Source organism: Poecilia mexicana, unplaced genomic scaffold (genome assembly GCF_051168715.1).
Source record: "Poecilia mexicana isolate PSO_F unplaced genomic scaffold, ASM5116871v1 scaffold_9, whole genome shotgun sequence".
NCBI lineage: Eukaryota > Metazoa > Chordata > Actinopteri > Cyprinodontiformes > Poeciliidae > Poecilia > Poecilia mexicana.
In genome coordinates, this window is record NW_028263378.1 from 21897213 (window position 1) to 21919997 (window position 22785).

The 22785-nt window shown below is 43.6% G+C and overlaps 1 protein-coding gene across 1 annotated transcript in view; it reads left to right on the forward strand.

Moving 5' to 3' along the window:
* tcf7l1b (transcription factor 7 like 1b) overlaps window positions 1–22785 on the forward strand; it is a 44903-nt gene that overhangs the window by 5589 nt on the left and 16529 nt on the right. Inside the window, exon 4 of the mRNA XM_014983720.2 lies at window positions 19111–19194. Within this exon, the coding sequence (XP_014839206.1) occupies window positions 19111–19194 (84 nt within the window). The remainder of the gene's footprint in view (window positions 1–19110; window positions 19195–22785) is intronic.

The following is a 22785-nucleotide window of genomic DNA, read 5'->3' on the forward strand; positions in this document are numbered from 1 at the left end:
TATTCCATGCGTGCAGCAAACACAACAAACTCGAGCTGTTGCTCAAGAGTTCGTCACGCAGTAGTTTCACTCAAGAATGCGCTACACGATAAAGGATTTAAAGTCCCCAACTTGATGAAAAAATCTGGATGTGGCAACCCCATCACGAGTAATGAGAGAAAGGCCTACATGGGATCAGCACAGAGTTCCCCGGAGGGCCAAGCATAACTGATTTAAAGCCTGCTCAGAGCTGACATTCCGCTGTAATCCACCGAGAGCTGAGGAGGAGGTTTTATGTTTGCAGAGATGTTCCACCAGACTCCTGCCTGCTGTGCAGCTTTTTTTTCCCCCCTTCTTCTTCTCCTCTCCCCTCTTTCTACAAACTCAGCTCGATAAATCCAGCTCATTGTTCCAGCAGTAGACAGGCTAGTGCCAGATTTAATTGGTGAACCCCCCCCCTTGCGGACGCCACCTCTCGCCACCTCCCGCGTCACTTTTCGATAACTCCTCAGGCCACGCTGTCGTCATCGTCGGCGCCGCCACTCGAGAGCGAAATACCTCTTGTGTGCGAGAGAGGTGGCAAGTGGGCAAGAGCGAGGCGCGCCGCTCAAGCATATCTTCGTCAAATAAACGCGGTGGGGACGCTCAAACTCCCGAGCATGATTGTTGAATAGGAAACTGCTTGAGATTGGGGATATGAATAGGAAAGGCTTGTATAAGTCTGAACTTGTCAGTGGCTGCGATTGCATGCCTCTCTTGACTTTTTTTTCTTCTTCTTCTTTCCATTCTTTCTGCTGCTTTTGGTGCTTAAAACGAGCAGACAAAGGAAAGTCAACACAGACATTGTCCAGCCGAAGAAAAGGGCCTCTCCTTGCATAAGCAAAGCCCGGTTGTGTGGAGGTGTCGTTTCATCAGGTGGCTCACTTGGCATTTCCCTCACCTTGCTGTACATGTGTGTGTGCGTATGTGTGTGTGTTCAAGAATGAGCAAACATGCAGCCATGCGTGCTGTATGTTTGTAAGTGCTGGAGTATGAGGGAGGAGGAGGAGGAGGAGGGTGGTGTGCGTTCAGGTGAGGCTGTGTGGACATTTTGGAACAGAGGGGACAGTGTGCGCTGCTCACGTTCTAACAACCGTCTGTGTTGTATTCCTGAATCTCAAATATTTTTTCAACCAAGCGCTATGTCAACAGAGCTAGCGTCCCTGACTAGGTTTTTTAGTTTTGAAAGGAGTTTTCCTTCAAAGGCAAACACATCCACGGCAGTCTGGTGGCTCTGTTCAATTAGAAGCAGAAATGCTGCGAGCTCTCGGCCTGCAGTGATTAATTTCGATAATGATCTTTTATGCTCGGGCTCGGAAAGTAAAGAGAAACAGGTGATTACAGTCTAAATAGTTACATAGCTCCACCACTTTTATATGCTCGTGGGCAATTGAGATCAGATGTAATTAGTGCGAACACAAACCAAAGCTGCTTTTAGCCTCTCCTGCAAAAGCCTTTCATTTTGGCTGTTACGCGAACATGCATCTCCCATTTGCATTTCCTTTTCATCGCAGATGCCCATGCTCACTTCCTAACCTCGCTTACACAGATCTGTGTGAAATGGTGTCAGTCCTGGTCTGCATCCTTCCCTCTCTGGTCTCTGTGGAAGGCTTTAGCTGGCGTCAATTCCTCCCTGCTACGCCATAGCCTGCTAGCTCGCTACCTAACCCACCCACTCGCCCGCTTGGCATTAGAAATTCTGTTTATAGCGCTCTCTGGCTTCTCGAGCGCTGGGCCCATCAGGAGCATCTCTGCACCCTTTGAGGAAAGGATAACCAACATCTCCCCTCTCTAGCCGCAGACTCCCCATGTTCAGTGACATCAATGAATCCCTTTGATGTGCCAAGATGAATATATGTGTGCAAATGTTTTTTTTTTTTTCTCCCCCCCCCTTCTTTTTTAAAATCAATTTATGTGTTTTTTCGGATTTGCTATGTTTGGCCCAGGCTGCTGCTGGCTTTGGTGCATTGCTTTTCCCCTCGAACACTCGGGCAAACTTATGTTTCAGTTCAAAGACTTGGCGGGTGAAGGTGAACACCTCCAACGCACCTGAATTCACTCCAGAGTCTGAAGTTTTAAAGTCCCGAAACAGATTCGAGATATGTTATTGACCTCGTTTCTGCGGACTCACAACAACAACAACAACAACAACAACAACAAAAAATAAAACTCCTGTTGCAAAGTTAAAGATCTGGGTGTTGCAGTGAACTCAGAACTTGTAGCTGTTTATCGAGGAAACTGCTGGTCGTGCCCACGCATGTTCTGGCTGCTTCGCAACACTTACAATCTGCAGAGGATAACAATCACTGCAGGTTTGGTTGCACTTAAAGACACCAACGGATTAATTCATAGAAATTAAAGCTTGCTCTCAGATGCTAATCTATAAAAAGAAACTTTCATGGGGGGTTTCATCGCTGTAAGAAGTTGGGGATGGATTCATGTATGGTGCATTTTGTGAATACCAGTATAGTCCTGTCTGTGCTGTGGTATTAACCCAGAGTCCTGGTGCAAATGGTGAGGACAGAGCCCCTGGCATTGTTGGAATAGTCAGACTCAATTAGATGTGTAACCACACTCACAAAAAAGCCTGGGTTTCTATTTGTAGCTAATATCCCTGAAAACTCCTTTAACACAAAATGTACAAATTGATTAATAATTTTATAAATGACAACCTATTTTGAATTGAATGTCTTTACATTACATTAGAGTAAGTCTCACTGCAATGTAGGTAAACTAAAAAACTTAGTAACACGTTGAGTTTGTAGAACTGTAATGGGTCATAAAGTAGAAACAAGAGATAATAAATCAATCAATCAGTCATTTATATCTGTTACGCTTTACACAACCACAGAGTTTGTGACCAAAGCGCTTCACAAAGAGAACGTGACAGCAGGTTAAGACCTTTTAAAACAAATGATAGAGAACAAAACAACGTAGTTAAATTGTACGTTCAGCTTCGTCATTAAAGTTAAAAGGAAAATTAAGAACTTTTGAAGTTTGTGTTAAAAGGTTCTCAGTTGATAACTTACTTGGTCTGGGTAACTCTCTGGTTGTCTATTATTTTGTAAAAACAACCTTCAGGTTGCAGCTAACTCCTAGCACACTAATACTATAGCTAGCTAGCCTGCTCCCAAAGGCTAAAGCTAAAATCTGACCTCATTTTGACAAATGTGTAATCAAAGCAAACGTTTACTGTCTTAAAAAAAACCATCTGGTCTCAAATACGTCTTACCAGTTTATGGAAATGCTATTCAATCATTGTCATGTTTGTGTTAGATGGTTTATTAGTTGCACAGAAAATGAAAGTTGTGTCCACCACATGCCGAGAATAGAATATGTAAAGCGTTTCAGGTTAGAAAACATTTGGTAGCAAAGTCAAACTTTGCAAGTTTGATCATTTTAGAAACACTATCTTTAGCATTGAAGAACAACTGACTTGTATTTATACAAAACAAAGACACTTTCAGGGATAACTACCACAAGTAAGACGTTAACCTGAATAAAACCGTCTTAGAAATTCTGAACAAAGTTCCTATGCAAAGTGCCTCTTTAGATTTTTTTTTATTTGTCCTATAAAGTGACTGTGCGCTTGATTCATACCAGTAAACCACAATGTACACCTCACTGAATTAAATGTTTTCTCCCATAATTGTGCCATAAGTTTTTAAGCTTCGTTCTATTAAAATGTTCGGGAAGAAAATACACAGGAAAAACTCTTTAACAGGGTTTCATCAGTCTGGTATTCCAACCAGCTGTTTTCAGTTTAAGCTCTGCAGGCAGCAGGAGAGGAAGAGGGAGAGAGAGAGGAGGGAGAAAGGAGAAGGCAGGAGGAGAGATTGTTGATGAGATGTGGTGGTGGGAGCATAAACTAGGGCAGATACGGGTGCTGCTATTCGTTCCCCCTGCTATCCCAAGGTGGGCCTGCTTCCAGACCTTGAGGCATTCACTTATCAGAGGGATTTCTGTCTCCCACCGAGCACAGTTTCTCCTCTGTAGACCACAATGCCTCGCCGTCACCCTTACAGTAAGAGCCCAATCAAGAGACGGCAGCAGGATATCAGATCGTGCCCGTGTAGCATCAGCAGTCCTCTAAGATTTACATCAGGCTCCTCTTCAGGTCACGCATGGGGCAGGCGGTCTGCTAAAGGCCGTGCAGAACAGTACGTGAGTCGTATCAGGGAGGCTGCAGTGGCCATACTAAATTAAGAAGTGGATGGATATCTGTCCAGGATGAGGTTAGCTGACAGCGAGCAGGGCAGCTGTTCTTCTTGTTGAAGTTATAAATCAGCTTTGTTACTTTTTTTTTCTCAATTTGTTCTTGTAATGGAGCGGCATGTTTGAGGCACCCTGTCCCCTTACAGGCCTGCCACTACAATTAGACCTCCACGTGTAAAATGGATTTTAAAAAACTAAATTTTTAGATTGTGCTAGCCTTTGGTTAAGCAGGTTCTATATGTTTTTTTTTCTTTCTTTTTTTTTACAGGAAGCCGTTGCACATCCTCTTTATTTTTGCATGTCTCCAGTTGCTGGATTTGTTTTTCTTTTTCTTTCTTTTTCAGCTCCACAAGCACTAGAACTTCAAGCAGCGGACGAGACTCACTCACCATCTGCAATATCTATTCTCTGAGTCTAAAAACACATGCAGTGCATGTAACAGATCTTATGTCTGACTGCATAAATCTTGAAGGCAGCCAGGGGGAATTTTCCATGTTTAATACATTCATATAAGTAGGACACATGTTACTCTGTGCTTGCTTTGATGTTGAAGTTGGTGTTGAATATAACAGAAAAGTACGAGTTGAAGAGAGATGAGCTTAAAAGATTTATCAACTTTACTACATAACTGATTTGTTGTAAATAATTCAGGTGCTTTGAATGTGTCGTCCTGGCTCGTCAGCAAAATTAATATTTTGTCATTAACTTAATCTGTTGAGATTTAACATTACACTTAGCTTACAATATCATGTGAAGACAGCAAGTGATTTTATCAATATTTTCGGGCTTTTTATTTATAGGGTTTCCCTAAGGCCAAAAAAGATGTGAAAATGTGAGGATTTCAATGTTTACAAGGATGGAATGGATATTTAATAAACCTTAAGTTGTGTTTTAAATGATATGTCACATAAAGAATAATTTTATTCCGGTTTGACCACATACTTTATTTTAGATTATTAATTAGAGATTAAGCTGCTCAAATTGCAGTAATCACCACAATATCAACGCACTTTTGCAATAAAACAGAACTGTTTGGATACAAATTTATTTGGTTCTTATATTTTTGGTTTTCTTGATACAATACTCTACAGAGCTAGAATATATTTTCTTATTTGTGTCCTCTCTACCCTTGTGGCTCACATGTTATGTGGATTTGATTGGACAAGACGCAAAAGATCTTGAAAAGTGTTAGGATCATTGAGCTAATTAAAATGAAAGAGAGAGAAAAATAAAGAAAACATTTTTGGCAGTTTAAATAAATTTTGTAATGTTCAACAATATTGCCATAGCAATATTGTGGAGTTGTACTAGAGGTCAAATGCTTACCGGATTACATGTAGCTTAGCGCCGATAACTCGAAAGGCTGTGCTAGCTTGTCGTCAGTGGCTAATGATTAGCTAGTCATCGTAGCCTTTGCAATGTTTTTGTGCCTCGTATCATATAGGAATTCTTCTGCAAGCTGTAAATGAGCAGAAGAAGTTCAGAATGATGAAAACTGACATTAGAAATTTAAAAGAATCCATCGGTTTTTATTTTTTTATCACCATTAGTCTCAAACAGTTCGCCAGTAATGGTACCCTTACAGAGCAATAAGCATTTTAAATGTTATCAAATGCACTTCAGTCTCATTAAAATAAAGTGAAGTAACCTTCGTGCGGATAGGAAGATATGGAGGAGATGACAGCATCTCCTCCATATGGGTTAGGGCTAGCTAGCTAGCTGTTAGCTGCGTCATTAGCAGCTAACAGCCAGCTAGTCGACTAATTGTCTGTCCCCTGTTCAACAAGTCATTCAAATAACATTACAAAGTACCAAAACTTTCTCAAAACTTGTTTGAGATATTTTTTAACCAAACATAACAGGAATTATTTACTGAAATATTTGCATATGTGTAAAGAAAAAACTGGTGTTTTTACTTCTGTCGGATTTTTGGTAAGCTCAAAAAACTGCATGAAAATACTTTATTAATGTGTTATTGGAACAAAAATGCCCAGAGATCTTAGTTTTGATGCAATTAATAAACTTGGTGGAGGAGGGGGTGGGGAATACAGATTTGTCTGTATCTTACCTGCCGATCCCCAGTCAGAGGAGATCAAGGGAAAATTGGCTGATTTAGATCTTTGGTCTATTGATTGGTGGATCTCCACTCACGTTAGTTTGCACTTACTTAGTCAGACAGAGTGACTTACTGACAGAATCTTTGTAGCGCTTTGCAATACATAAGTGTAGCGACTTTTTTAATATTGCAAGATCTCGTGCTGGCAATATGTGCTAGAAATGTGCGCTGCTGTTTTAAAACAAACATGCCGTTTTCCCATGAAATCAGGTCTAATAATGGTGAAGGAATTCACCGTCTGGTGCCCCTTCCTCTGTCCCGTTAGCCTCATAAACCAATTGTACGAGTTAAGAAGTCACAATGTTCTGCAGACCATCAAATTCGATTAAAGCCGAGCAAAGGCGTGAGTCATCTAAAATGTGTAGGCTCCTTATTTCGGAACCAACTTGTGGATCCTGTTAGAAAAAAGCAGCCGAAGCAGCAGAAACGTGTGACGGACTGAGGTTTTTCTTTCGGATATCACGTTTTTCTTGACCTTATTTGCTCAATTTGAAATTATGAGGTAATGTTCTTGATTAGTTATGAGTAATGGCTGTGATTGAGGGCCTTGTGCTCGGCAGACATAAGACAGTCTTCAGTGATAGCGGGATTCCCCTGGTGCCTGCCCCCCAGATAATCAGCATGATTAGGTTTCTTTGTTCTGAGATGTTATCATGTGATGCTCTCAGGTCGAGCGTTTCAGGATACAGTCTTGAGGCGAATTTTGTGTCAGATATTCAAAGTGTTGCACCTTTACAGGTGCAACCTTGCCTGTGAAGGTATGAAAATCTGCTGATTTACTTTCTTTAAAAGTAGAAAAGCGACATTAAGGAAAAAAAAAAGAGAGATCTAATTAAGCCTGTACGGCATGGAGAAGGCCGAGGAGTCCTTTTTGTTTGGTTTGTGCCTGGGCTGGAGGGGCTGGCTATTGGAAATCCCTGAAGCAGGCTTTAGGGGCAGGTCTGATTCTCGTGTGAAATGGGCAGGCTCTATAGCTCTCGGCTGACTTGACTGGGGCTGTATGGGTGTGTTGGCAGGGGGAGCGCCGGTCATGAATAGGGTCTTTGACTACCTCAGACTTGCCCTGAAAGGCAGGACAAAGACCCTAGGGCAACGGCTTAGAGCCTCACAGCTGAGCTACAGAATGCTTGGCCCAGTCTTCCTCCCTCCTTGCCCGATTTAAATACTACAGTGGCTTTCAGCATTCTGGTGACGGAGGCTCGCATTCACCGCCAATCGACCACCGCTTCTCTGTTATTGTTTACAGTGAACTAATCCCGCTCCTTTACGTAACCCCATTGTACAGAGCCCATCAGCAGGGCTGGTCAATACGCATCAGCGAGTCTCTTAACCCACTCTGGAGACAGGCTTATGTTGTTCATATTAAGCAGACGTTATTTTGCTGTAGATGAGCTCTTGGCACTTCTCTCAGGGTTGTTAATAACGGAGAACCTTCGTCCAGCTGAGATGTTGGCAAGTGGAGGAGACGAAGCTCGACGCACACCTCTCAACCCTCTTGATTGTTTTTGACGGATCGGTCAGCTTTCGAAATTTGTAAGACGCGGAAAATAAATAGCCATAAATCTTTTCTGCGGAGTTAATGGGGTTACTTGAGTCCTGTCCAGACACTCTCTCCCCACAGAGTTTCTAGTTTCAGATGTCACTCAGAGCTTTGTTTTACCCCCTCCCTCCCTTTTCCCGGGTGAAGGGTCGGAGGCCAAGGTTCAGGGCCAGTTGGCTGAGTGGCCACAAAGGCTAAGGCTTCCCCTCTGCACATCCGATCCCTCCGTCCACACCGGCCAGCAGCCACAATGAGGGGATCAGCTTGCAACATTTGTCTTTTCTTATTATAACCGAAAACTTTCCTGGATTTATGTCAAGAGTGTAATTGTAAGGGCAAAGTTCGGATTTTCACAGTAAAACCGTAAAAACCTGGTTTGGAAGTTTAATTGATTCCAAGCTGAAACGCCTAATTGTTTTCTTCCTCACTACATCTTTTCATTTGTATTATCTGCACAATTTGAGACCTCGTGTCGCAAACGTTTTTGTTCACGCAAACGCCATCTCCTCTGCTAAAATCAAACTAACAAAAAAATGGCAGAACACCTCAAACCTTTAACCCCCCCCACCCTCCTCCACCCAAAAAAAAACCCAACCTCTCTCCCCACCCCACAGCCACCACCCAAACATGTCCTCCAGCCAAGTTTATTATGCCGTTTCACGCAGACCAAAATTGCAGCTGCATGGAGAACAATCTGGAGCACATTAGCTCAGGCGCTGTGATTTATAAATTGTTTCTCAGGCCATAAATCCCTGCTGTAATTGTGCACAAGCACCCCTCTCTCTCTCCCTCTCTTTCTCCAGTCAGTAACCTCCCCGCCCCCTCCACCCTTCCACCACCGTGCTCTGTCTCTCCTTCTCTCTGAGCAGCTTACAGTCCTTGGGTTAACATTTAATTGTTTGCAGAAGTGTGTGCAGTTTGGAGTGAGCAGAAGTTTGTTGCTTTGTGGGGGTACAACCTGAGATTGCAGCAGCAGCACCAGCAGTTTCTTGTTATTTTTTTTTTTTCATGCTAAGATAAACCCCAACTTTTGAACGGTGTCCTAAAACTGTTTTTCTGCCACATGGTGTGAGTAAAGTTTTGCAAAATAGGACGGGAGCGTAATGTCTTCAGCTCCGTGTTCCTGTGGTTCATGCTCGGCATTCCTGAATACTGTGTAATTGAGAGGGGCCTCTCCTCAACTCTGTCCCTGGGAATCTGATATTTACAGCAGCCCCTGATTGTAATCACCTCACCGTTCTCATTAGATTGTATTGAGAATGAAAGATAGCAGCAGCTGTATGCATTCTTATGTTCACCCTTGAGGTCCCAGCGGCCTGGTGAATGTCATGGAGACTTTTTCCTTTTTCCTTCTTTCTTAGGTAAGTCCAAATAAATCAGAACGAGGTCTTTAAAACACATTTCGTCAGAACATTTGTGCAGAACAATATGATTTCCATCAAGTTTCAGCGTCTTGCTTTTGTTTCTGAGCGACTGTTTTGCTTTCTGAAGCCCTGAAAAGCTCCGAGCTAACCTCATCCCAACTTGGCCTCCCAGCCTCAAGACCTTTGTTTTGACGGAGAGATTTATTCCTTACAAAATTTCAGACACTTAAAGGGGAGCCCTGCATGTGAACATGCAATGAATTTATAGCCGAGTGCATCACCAGGTTGTGATTTAGAACTGAGTACCTGAGAGTTGTGTGTGTGTGGGTGTGCTTGTGTGCAGCTTAAGGAAAACGAAGCCTGTAGACTGTGAGGAAATGACTTTTATGAAGGTTTCAGGTAAAAAAAAAAAAGAAAAAGAAAAAGAAAAATGTGCTGGCAACCTTCCAGACCTCCCTGCAGTGGGCTGACAATACGCATAACTAATCCTGGGGAATGTCATGGTGATTTTGTGCTGTGTCACATATTGTGGAAGGCTTAAAGTGCTTTAAAAATATGTTCTAATCACATGCAAACTGGGAATTTGTTTTATTCCTGAAGTTTTAAATAAACAAATTTGTGGCTAGTGTTGTCTTCAGATAATCCAGGAATGGCTCACCTTTTGCTAAGTTTTGTTTTGCCGTTATGTCGTGAACTCTTGACGGTCTCTCGACCTGCTTGTGTATTATGCATGTTGGTTCTGCAGACGCACCAATCAGAATTGTGTCGTTTTGATCTCCCAACACTGGAGACAGTTCCAAGTGTTTATTTCTAACCGTTTGGATAATGTTTTCACCCTTCATTTATTTTAAAAATAGCTAACCATAAGTCTATTTTTTTTTCTTTGCGTGACCTGGGGAAGCTTTCTTTTAGTGCATTCACTGATTGAAGAAATATAAAATTTGTGAGTTTCCAGCCTTATAATAGCTGCTGAATTTCAAGCTGAAAGTTTTCGATGCATCTCCAGTCATAATCTGAAACCTAAAGATATGATTTAAAAAAAAAACAGAAGTAATTGTGCATATGTATTTACAAAAAGTTATATTTATTATGTTCCCTAATTCCATGTGTCACCTTTAAAAGCCAATCAAAGTGAAAAAAAAAAAAAAAAAGAAGAAGTCAAATTCTAGCTATTTCTCGCTTCCGGTCTACTATTTCTACCGATCTCTCTAGGTGCCTGTGTGACAGGGCCGACCAATGAACCTACCATACCTGTGGCAGTTCTGTGTGTGTGTGTGTGTTTGCATAGAGCAGAGGTGGAGGAGATGGAGGGAATGAGGTTAGCAATGGGGTGATAGCAATGTCAGGTAGTAAAAACTGAGATGAGGCAGGGCCCAGGAGTCTGAGGGGTCTGGAGATTTGTGCCTTTGCACTCAGAGAGCAAACACAGGAGGCATCTGCAGGCAGCGGTGTGTGTGTGTGTGTGTGTGTGTGTGTGTGTGTGTGTGTGTGTGTGTGTGTGTGTGTGTGTGTGTGTGTGCGTGCGTGTGTGTGTGTGTGTGTTGGGGGGGTGCTGCTGCTGTTGCTGCTGCTTGGGACGGGGGCTTGGGGGCAGCGGAGTGGTGTTGCAGAGAGAGAGAGAGACAGAGGGGAGGGCAGGGGTGGAGGAGGTGGTGGTGGGGGAGATTGGACTTGCAGAGTGAACACAATCAGCCCTCTGTTTTCATAAGACTTGTGGTATGTGAGAGCAGAAACAAATGTGTTTAATTTAGGCTCTTTTTTTTCTTTTTCTTTTTTTTTTACTTGCCTTCTCTGCTACACCCACTTATGCCCACCTCAGTTTTTCAAAACTGACTTCTCTCCTCCAAGTTGCTTCATTACCTCTCCTGCCTTTTAGGAGATTTTTTTAAATGTATATATGGTTTTTATAGGAGCCAAAAAGAGAAAAAGAAACAATCGCCTACTGTGCCCAGTTAGAAAAAAAAAAAAATAAGACAGCAGCCGTACTTAAGTCTACTCTTTTAGGGTGGAGGTAAATATTTATCTGGTACTTTTAGAAAAAGAAAAGCTGCTTTTATATTTTCGCTGCGCATTTTGGGGGTGACCGAGCCCTCCGTTCGGCGTTCCCGACTCATTACGCGCACTTTGCACACCTTGGCAGGAAGGCGCTGTCTCTACCCGCGCCGTCTTCGGCCAGTCTTGTGTTCGGCCATAAATGAAAAGTCCTGGTCTTACCCGTGTGTCGCTGGCGCAGTCTTTGACACACACATTTGATTTCTAAGTTGAGCTTTACTGTAAACATCCCGCCGAGTGCTGGTAACCACCTCCAGCTCTGGAGTCAATTATACCGACGTTTACAGCTGGGAGTTTCAATGAAACGAGGCTACTCCCTTAACAATAAAAGGAGAAGTTGTGTTCCTGCGCGACGGGCTAAACAATACCACAGGACATGGGATAAGGGGCAACGTCTTTGACATTCAGAGGTGTAGCTCGTCCTGACACCAGATCGCAGTGACATTATTGGCGGCGGGGGCGGGAGGGAGCCAGGTATGGGAAACCACATTACTGACTTTACCTAATTGACTGGAATAGCTTCTTGCTTTCCTCTCGGTCTTTATGAGATAGCCCTACTCTTACCAGATGCATAATTATTTTCTCCTGCGTCTAATTACGCAGCGAGTTTTTTATGTGACCTGCTGTTGTGCTCTGCTTTACGAAATTACTCACTTATTCCTGACTGTAGACTCGGCCTCCTTTAACCGTTTGATTGAAATTACCTGAGAGTCAAGGAGACAGAGCGAGTATAAAAACTGCGAGCCAGATGCAGAGAAGCTATAACTTTTTTTTTTTTTTTTTTTTGAGGAAAACGAAAATAAACTTTGAAACAAAAAAAAAAATTGCTTGAGTTGCAGAAATGCCAACGCCTGCTGAAGCCGCAGCTCGCTCACCAGGTTAGAGTGTTAAAGAAGTTCTACGAGGAGAGTTTATCACGGCCTTGTGTTCTGGTGATGCGGTTTTATTACTGAAACAGCACTAAATTTAGGGCAATGACTTTTCAAGTAAACCTAGGCTGCTGCGTAGTTTTGCCTTGCGCTCAACACACACGAGGCGCTCGTATGACTCTGTTTCCACGTTGTGCGGTATATAGTGATTTTCAAACCCTGATCTCGGTCTGCATTTAGGCCTCACTCAGCCAAGTTTCGATAAGCTGCCGTAACACCAGTCAAGTTATTTAGCCTTTAAAGAAAAGCGTTAGGAGAGAACAGCTTGTTTTGTATTTTCTGTCCGCACAAGTTTAATTAATTCTAATTGGAGCCACAAATAAAACATGTTCTGAGCCGAATCACCAACAAGGCATATCAAAACAGGCTGTTTCGATCAGCCTCCCTTCCAGCATTGTGACACCGTGTAATTTCACTTTATGAAACGTAAACCACAAATTCACATCAAGACAGTTTTGATTTTATAAAAGGACACTTTAAGTGGCGTAAAGTTTGTGGTAATTTTTGAATACTTAAAGTCAGCTGACAGCTTGAGTTTTAAATTGTTCCCAATTAATTGTAGGATTATTTTACTGCTGAACTTTTAGATATCGTGATTCTAGGTCAGTGAACATTGTTACGCCATAAAAGGACATTTTGGTGACTTTTGAAGTATTTTTATAATTTCATTTTATTTTATAGGTAGTCTTTTATGGCTTCAGTCTGTCATCTAATCATGTTTGAAAAAACTAAAAAAGCAGAAATATGTGAATTTGGGAAAACAAATGAACAGACCTTTGGTTCAGGCGACCGATTGAAGGCAGACAGTAAATGCAGTTTTAACAAACGGAGGTTGTTGTGTGTTATAACTATTTCTTGGCCTACTTTTTACCCCCGCTGTTTTGATTTTAAAGGCTCTTTGTTTGTGGAGAAATAAAGAGTAATGAAGCGGAGCAGGTTTGAATTCAAAATTTCTTATAGATTTAGAGGTTTTATCACTCTTTAGCACCTAAACAAGCAGTTGCAGACTTAAAGTAAATTCATTAAACGAGCTTTACTCATTTCTGGTTCTTCTGGGTTATTTTGAAATCGGTTTCGGACCTTGAACGTGACGTTTTAGAATCCCTGCCCTGTGCTATCGCATTTTCTTATTTAGACAAACTCCTGTCGTGAAATGCGGACGTGTTGAGGCGTCCTGGAAAGCTAGCAGGAAGCTTCGCTGCCGTCTTGTTTGGACCTCCCCTGCGCTGCCGCCCCTCTCCGCTGCCCTCTCTCCCTCTTTACGCTAATAGTTCTTTTGTGTACAAGAGCATGTTAAGAGGCCAATGAGCCTGGCCTTAATAGGGCCACGTCGCCATAGAAACCGCAGCACTCTGGATGTCTGACCTTTGACCCAGTTTTTTCTGCAGCCCGTGAATAAGAGCGCGAGGACAAACCAAACGGGTCACAATGGAGGCCCTGACAGAACGAGGGAGTGCTCCTGTCATAGTCACTTAACTTCATTTCTCTACGGGCTAATGGACACTTCAGACGTGCCTCGCCATAAGCGGCGTGCTAAATTTCCACTGCGGCATCACGGGTTAATACGATGTAAGACCGAGAGAAGAGGCTTTAAATGAAATTTGAGTGATAAGCAGACACAGAGGGGGGCGGCTAATCGTATGTTTTTCATGAGTGGCTGATTAGACCACAGATAAACGCAGTCAGATGAAAGTCATCTGCGCTGATTTTGTTAAACGGAAGAAAATCCATGTCATTATTTTCGGATGGAGACAACAATGTGCTCACTCTTCCTTTAAAGTGCAACTTTGGGGTTAAACTTTTGCTTTAATCTAGTTTTAATCAATAACTTCCCCCCTCCGGCTGGTAAATGTATCTTATCTGAGAAGTTTCCAGCGGCCCTGTCGTACAGCCCTGATGCGACCAGCTGAGCCGCTTGTCATCTCCCCATCGATTACACACTAATTAGCACAAAGACTGTCGATGTTTGCTTAAGAATTGTTAGTGTAATTGCTTCTAACGTTGGCAAACAATGGGCCTCAACGCGAGTCCCGAGACGGGGCGGGGCCTCTACTTATCACATTGTCTTTGCGCTGTAATCTTTTAATTGTGTTTCGGCGCATACATCAGGTCGAGGTGTCAGTGGCCCCGGCGAGAGCAGGTGATCTCAGCAGAGCAAACCTGGGAGGAGCCGGCGGCGCGGGACGCCCGACGGGGTTATTGTCTGAAGTTGCAGGGGACGGTAATTAACACCTCAGCCAAACAGCAAGCTGTGTGGCCTCATTTGTTTTCTGTTGGGGGGTAAAAGAAAACAATGGGGAGGGGCTCTTCACACAGTAGGTGAGTGACATTATCTGCTGGAGCGATCCCCGCAGGCATTCCTGCAGCTCTGCTGTTTACCATGAGCTGGGGCAAAGGCATTTCACAAGTGTAATGTTGGCTCTGGGCAGACGCGTTGGGTTTTTTATTTACTCCCTTTATTTGCTTTTTTGGTCCTAATTGATTGACTTAATCCATTTTGGTCAATCATGCAAACGAACTGGGATAATAATTGCAGGGTTTCTTTGCACTCTGGAAAAGTGACAGAGTGTTTTCAAGATCCGTCCGTCTGTCCGTCCGTCCGTCCGTCCATCCATCCATCCATCCACTTATACTTTACAAATAGACTACAAGGACTAAGAATCTCGAAAATTGGAAATCTGAGTTCTCTATCTGCTTCTTGCTGAACTCTATCATATTTAAGTACTAAAAACTTTTCTTTTCTCGCCACCAAACTTTTCATCACATCCTCAGTGTGGCCCCTTAAGTCGACAGATAGTTTCTAGCAAAGTTTGGGATCCTCTTTCTGTCTCCTTGGCAGAGCGTCTGACTTAGTTTGACAGCAAATGTCCAGGACATCTGTCTCCTCTCCGCGCTCTGATGTCGGCCCGCGGTATGGCACCGCAAACACTTCAGAGATGACAAAGACACTTGGCCGTGTTTTTTTCCCCTCCCGCTCTGCGAGAGCAATGTAACAATTAGAACCCAGCTCTGGCAGGCCACATGCCCCAGAGCATATGTTGCATTCTCTCTGTTCAAAAAACCAAAAAAAGGGCTCCAGTGTGGCTCGTTGGAAAAATTTCGATGGCATCACTGCCACCTTTGTCGCATCTGGGCCTCTTATAAAACTAGCACATTCTACTGATGTCTATTCTGAGCGATGGAGGCAGCAGGGAAAGCTGGAAGACAATTAGAGAGCGACGAAAATGGACCAGCTAAAACTTCTCTTCAGACACTGCTTTCTTTCAGTTCTCCATCCGAGCGCATTTACAAGTTTCCAGGTCCCATGCTGCAACAAGCATAGCTATGGGCCCTCACCATATGTCTGTATTTACTTCTAATAAAACAAGGCCATGTGTAAAGCATTAACTGAATGCCCTGCAGTTGGGCTGATATTACTTTATCCAAGTTTCAATCTTTCGCAAACGTCTAATATCACTTAAGCCTTGGCATAGGCCATTTGAAAAATCCAGTTTTTATTGTTCTAACTTTTTTCTGACACTTTTCGGCACTAAACTGCTGAGAAAGTTTTTTTTTTTTTTTTTTTTTTGCGTGGTATAGCCCACAATTCCTCGCCTTTTGTTTCCTGAAACAACTCAAGCACCCTCCCCATCCCTCTCTGCCTCTCATGTCCCAGCGAGTGGAGTCCAGACAGCAGCTAATGTGACAGTGTGCGGCTGGTTGCTACCTTGCAGGATGTTTCAGGGAACTGTGTGTGTGTGCGTGTGTGTGCGTGTGTGCGTGTGTGTGTGTGTGTGTGAACAGTCGCTGCACGGGGGCACACTGGCAATTAGAAGCAAAAGTAGGTGCTCAGGAAAAAAAAAAGCGCCCGGGGGCATGTTCCTCAGCCCTGGCAGAAGCTGTCAAATAAGGCGACGGGATCGGGTGGGAGAGCCGGGGTGGGCAAGGGCGGTCCAAACCCGAAACGCTCGCAGTGGCGCTTGTTTCGTTCGCGGACGGGTTTGTGATTGACATAGATTAGACAGTGAAAACGGCATTGTTTTGAATTTCGCTCTCCAGAGAGTAGCATTCATTAGGCGCCATGCACAGAGCAGAGCAAAGTTTCAATGGGGAGCTAGCAGCCTTTAAAAGCAACTGCCTCCTGACAGTTGTATAGACTCGGGCCCATTAGTTGGAGCCCACGATTCAGCCTTGAGCAGTATAGTGAAAATGAAGAGGGCTGATGTCAACTCCAAGAATTCCCCTCCTTTTTCCAAGGGGAAAAAGGGAGCCCCTTCCCCCTGCTTTGGTGCTCTGTTGGACCCCAGCTGTCAGGAAACAATACCCTCTGCCTGCTCCGACAAACTCATTCCTGAAAATGTGTTGTTTTTTTTTTTCCCTCTTCCCTCCCCTCTCCTCTGCGTTTTCCCCTCCTTACTATAATGTCTTTTCCATTTTTAACCCGCAGTCACCCAACCTTCCTTCCTCTTTACAAACCCGGAGTGACGAATGGAGTTCTGAAAATCAAAACCTGAATGCACGACTCCTCCGGTTTGCTTGTTTGTCGTCATTTATCCTGCACGCCTGTGAAAAGGAGACAAAGCTTCACATAGATTCTTAAGCGAGATTTGCCTTTCAGTTTTTTTTTTCCCTTCCAAGAGTCGAATGCTGTTTATTTTCTGTTATCATTTATCAGATGTTCGCAAACGGTGGGGGCCAAACTGTCTATGCAGAGGAATTCACACATGCAATCCTGCATAAGACAAGACTTTACAATCAGGTTTCCAACATGCTTAAAAAGCATAAAGATGTTTATCAGATCTTGACAGGCATAGAAACAAAAAAAAATATGATTTTAAAATGTTTTTGTCTGGAGACGCCGTCTAATTGTCCACCTGGTAAATATCTGTGTTTCTAAAGTTGCTCCAATAAGACAGCAATTCATAATTATTTGATATAAAAGATGTGCATCCGTCTTTTGTTTAAAAAGATGGATCCTGTTTTCAACAATTAATCCATATCTCTGTTTCTTTCCTTCCTTCCTTTCTTCTCTACTTCTCACATTGTTTCCTTTCTTCTTTCTTTTCTTCCTTCCTTCCCAGTATTACACTAATATCTCATGTCAAATATCGTTTTTTTAATTAATTTGAAATTGTACCAGAGAGAGAGTCCGCATGCCGGACAGTCTGCTCTATCCGGTGTGTGAACTGATTCGTAAACCAGATGTTTGCTGTGCTTTTGGAGTTATGGATTCAGGCTATCGTCGCTGCTAAAGGACACAACAGATGAAAGCAAACAAAGCTCAACTTGTTCCACAAAACAATAAATACAAAAAAAAAAAACAATAAAAGATTTTCTTTCTCGTTCAGAGTTTTATCTTGATCGCGCAGCGACTCGGGACCTTAAGGACCGACTGTCCTGATTGGACCGGCAGTTGTAAAACTTTTTTGTGACAAGTGACAAAATGAGGGAGAAGCAGCAGACAGACAGCTCTTTATGATGGCTTTCACACATGTGTGAATTATGGCGATAGTTGGGGAAGGAGGAGGAGCTGCGTTCGGGTCAAAGGGCCAAATGAATCGGACAGCCGGACAGTCGGGGAGCGAGCAGCTCAGCGTCTCGTAGATCTGTGGATGGGGCTTCCTTCCAGCTGTCTCTTCCCACCCCAGCAGCAATGGGCGCCCACAGCTGGCCTCTTGTTTTTCCTTGACAAACTGCAATTTCACAGTCGCTCACCAGTCCGCCGCGTTCACATCAGTCTTCCTGCTCTCCGCCGTGCCAGAAACTCCCTGTCTTGACTCCAGCAGCCATGTTGGTCTTGTACAGGTGTTTGCCGGAGGCCTCTTGGGGTTTGACACCATTCCTGTCATTTCTCATGGAAAATATGAGGCACATATTCGTACGCGAGCGATTTTTAGCGACATTTTGACTCACAGAATCATGTAGCCTCCCATAACTTTTCATACCTCTTGGTGTGGTTTGCGTTTTTTGCTTTGGTTTTAGGCGACAGATCCGGACACAAAAGCGCGTTATTGTGAAGTTGAAGGAAAACAAAGTGTGGCATGCATTTGCATTTAGCCCTCACTTTACCCTTTGCTCTGATACCCCTAAATAAAATATAGTGCAATCTGTTGGTTAAATCCTTCTGTGATGACCTTAAAGGGTTTGTTGGAGAACATTCGTGAACAATCAGCAACATGAAATCCATGAAACTCAGCAGACAGATCAGGGATAGAGAACGTTAGAGCAAATATCCCAGGTGTTGAACATCTCAGGGGGTGCTGATCTGTGGTGGTCCACCTAAACTAACAAGACAGACAAAGAGAGCATTAATCAGGGAGCAGCCATAAGATCCTCAGCTCAGATGGGATAATCTGTTGACAGGACAACCATTAGTTGTCCCCTCCTTAAATACGCCCTTAATGGAAGATTGGCAGGAAGAAAGCTACTGTTGACAGAAGGACAGAAGAAGTCCAGTTCACCAGAGTTATATGCAGCTTTTTGGTCTACATGCAAAATGCTGTCTGTTGAGGAAAACTGACATTGCCACCAAGTATGGCGGTGGCAGCATAATGTTTTGATGATGGTTTTCTTCAGTAGAGACAAGGAAAGTTGGACAGTCTGAATGAATGCTGAAAATACTATAAAGTCAACTTTGTGAGATTTCAGAAACCGTTGTCTTTCCACTTCCCTGTTATCCAGCCCTCTGTGTTTTTTATCTCTTAAAATTTCAAATAAATACATTGTTTGTGAATGAGTATCCACTTGAAGTCTCTGCTTCCTGCCTTTGTTTGAATCTGCTTAGCCAGGTTTATTTATTAGTTAAAAAAAAAAAAAGATTTTATAGTTGTGGATGCAATCCAATTAATGCGTTTATGGCTTTTCTGTTAAATTTGACCTGTTTTCTCTTCCCGACAGTACCTGCAGATGAAGTGGCCTCTCTTGGACGTTCCCGGCTCTGCAGGAATAAAAGACTCTCGTTCTCCGACACCAGGGCATTTAGTAAGTAGAGACTTTAACAAGTACGACTAATCCAAACAGGAAACCGAAAAGAAAAAAAAACAACAAAAAAACATTTTGAGTTATTCATGAAGACTTCAGCCTACACCGAAGGTACAAATACATTCTCCAAGGGTTTGATTCTGAAATAAGTTGTAATTTGGCGTCATGGAGGATAAAAAAAAAAAAGAAAAAAAAAAGCAGCACCAGCATGGTGGAACTTCTCCCACCATTCGGCTTCTCATATTTACGGCTCTGACAAGACGCTTCCTGCAGCCAACACTGCTCAGAACATTAACCCAATTATCGAACAAATCATGTAAACTTATTGGGGAAATCCATTTACTGTGGAGACGGGGGGGAATACAAAATGCTTTAATCAAACTACAACCGTAATATGGTTATGTACAGTAATGAAGTTATGGCCCAGTGCTCCCCAATTCTTCCGAGCTTCCCAGCGCCGCCCGTTACTGCGGCCCGCAGGCCAGCTGCTGGGAAGACTGTCTGTCTTCACCGCAATAACTCAGCCTCCCCCATAAATCTCCGGAGCCTGATGCGCCTTGCCATTCTTGAACTTTCCCACACAGGTGTGAGCGAGTCATCGCGCTGTCTCGCTCCACTTAGACAATGCGGGGCCTCAGCAGACCTGTTTGGTTTGTGGCGCTCGCTGAGGGACGTGTGTTTTTGGATTGGAAATGCGCGATAATGTTGAGCCTAGAGAACATCTAGCTGACATCTCACCTGTGCGATTAGATCAGGCCGGTTTTATACTCCAGGAAGTTATTTCAATGCAAATCCACTGTATGTCTCCTTCAGAAAAAAAAGGAGAAAGAATCAGAGAGAGAGAGAGCTATTGTGAGTCAGCCCTTCGGCCCTCCATGTACTCACTACTTGTGCTTGCTGAGTTTGCGGTTTATTCTCTCGATTGCAGAGATGAATATTACAAAGTCTTCATTGAGGCACATCAATGGGAAATTGTGAGTGGGACATGGGAACCCAGCAATGATTTATATCTCAATGCAAACCAATTAGGATATTTTATTGGAATAAACACTGACCTGGTGGTGACCCTGTTGCAATTTAGTCGACAAATTATGAGATATGTACATCCACGTTACAGGGAAACAAAACAGAACAGAAGAAAATGAATAAAAATAACTATTAAATCAGAATCCAAAACATAAACTGGTTCAAATCTCAGCTCCAGCTTACTTCTTTTTAAATCCCTTGCTGCCACTTTAATATCCTTGACGTCTTCTAACCAGAAAATTCAACACAGAAGGGCGGCGGTGTAGAAGAACGAGAATGAAAGGAAACAAACTGTTTTATTGTAGGAATGTTTTTCCTAAGCTGTCAGGATTCTGGATGCCATTTGAAGAGGCATTTTGCTCTTTAGCCATTTCATCACCAGTGGGGAATTTTGTGGAAGTAAGTTGCAACTTAAAAGTATCTTTTTTTTTTTCATCCAAACCGCTCGGGAACACACGGGCTCCATGCAGTTCTGAAAAACTCTAAGGAAGTCTGGAGTTTACTTTTATAATTGTAAGAAAAAAAAAAAGTATAGAAATTTTTTTAGAATTTATTATAATTAGAGTTGGTGCAATCTAATCTGAATTTTGTGGCCAACTCACTTGTCGACTGGTCAAAATTTGAATCGAGCTCATATCCATTTCCTTTGAGAACGGTGGTGTAAAAAGATATCAGGACGGCATTAAAAAAAGTATGATGTCACTCTGCTGTAAAACGGGGTTTCACTGTTATTTTAGCTAATGACGAAATTTCACAGTGTTGATGTTATAAATATATTCCTTAACTAGATAAATGTTTTCCAGTCAGAAGCTGGTGGAAGAATCTTCTGCAAAAGTAGAACCTGTTGAAGTGGAGGTGAAGTCTTGTCATGCAAACGTGCAGATGACTGTGAGATAACGCGATCGTCTCAGTTGTCATTTGACACTTTTCTCATACCGAGGCGTTAAAAAAAAGGGAAGCTAAACGTTTTAATCTGGTGAATCAAAGTAGAACATTTCTCTGCAGTGTTCAGTGATTGGGAGGCTCCGTTTAATGTGGGATAAAAAGCTCTAATTCTGGTCGTAGTGTACGCTGGCCACAGAGGTTGGAGAGTATGACACCCCCAGTGTCCTTTCCCCTCCCCTCCCATCTCTGGGCTAGGTGCCCACATGCCCCTCTGGTGTGCTGCTGCTGTCAGGGAGCCAGGATGATTATGTGCTCATTACTCCAGCCGCAGAGAGGAAGAGATAGAGAGGGAAAGAGGGAGAGACGGACGAGGGGGGGGGAATGGGAGGAGAGCAGCAGGCTGCCTCCCCAGGCCTGCAGACTCCCCAGGCCCCCAACACTGCACTAATGAGAGCAGGGGGAATGGATGGGTACACACAGGGGCCAGGGATTAATGCCCAGGGCCAGGAGGAGCCACGGAGAAGGGAGCAGGGACTCCTCAACCTGACCTGCTCCCCTGCAGTCGAGCGTGTGTAAAATCTACTATTGTTAAATTTTTTTTTTTTAATGTCACAGTGGCCAGGTGAGGTTTAGTTTATCTGCAGAGACTTGCATGCAGGAGTGAGCGTATCTCACTGCCTATCGACATGCCAGCCATTCTTATTGGCAGGCTACCCATGCGGGTTGTTTTTATTTTTTAAATGGCAGCACGATTCAGGAAGTTAATTAGATTAATAAAGGGGTTAAAAAAAAAACAAAAACACTGTAAGAAGAAAAACCAAAACACTCAGCGGACACAAAACATACATGGACGCGCCGCGCCGCCTTGTCGCTGTGCAGATTGGGCCCATAAGGCCCGTATGCTAATCCGAGCCTGAGCCCGGCCCGAGTTCTTCAATTATTCAGCAGACAGGTTTGTTTAGCATGCAGTTGGTATTGCTTTTTGCCAGTGGTGAAGGTGAGCTGGGAGGACTGGGAGGACAGGAATGGGCTTTTCCGTGAGCGCACCTCGTCCTGCCGTGCATTCGGGAACTTGTTTCGTCCTCGTATCCGCACAGACACCCAGGATCTAGGCCCGTATCTGCTCCCGGGTCCGGTGTGTTTCCATGAATAATCCATCAAAGACGCTCCAGGGGCCAGGTGATGCAGGATGAATTTTGTGTGTGTGTGTTGGTGTGTGTGTGTGTGTGTGTGTGTGTGTGTGTGTGTACGGGGTGTGGGTGGTGGTGGGGGAACTTGTCAGCCCACCAGTAGTGACCATGCCGGACTGAGGAGGAAAGATAGAGTGGGAAAAAAAGAGGTGAAGATGTAGTGTAATACTCATCTTCCTTAAAGTACAGCTCCAGTCATTATCACAGCGCTGGCGACGACGATGTCAGGGCCGCATACTTTGCTTTCTGAGGTCACTCGGTGCCAATTTGTCCGCAAGATCTACTCCGTGTCTCATTATGGACTACACCGCCTTATGCTGTTATTGTGGATTAAAGGAAGCTGCGAGTCTCTAATGAGATAGAAGTGACCAGAGTGTCTGACATGGTGCTCGGATAAGGCCTGATCCACACCTGACAGGGGCAGAAGAATCCCCCTCTTTGTTTTTTTAATATCGTACCAGCGTCTGGAGCCATCGGGGCGCGGGGGAGC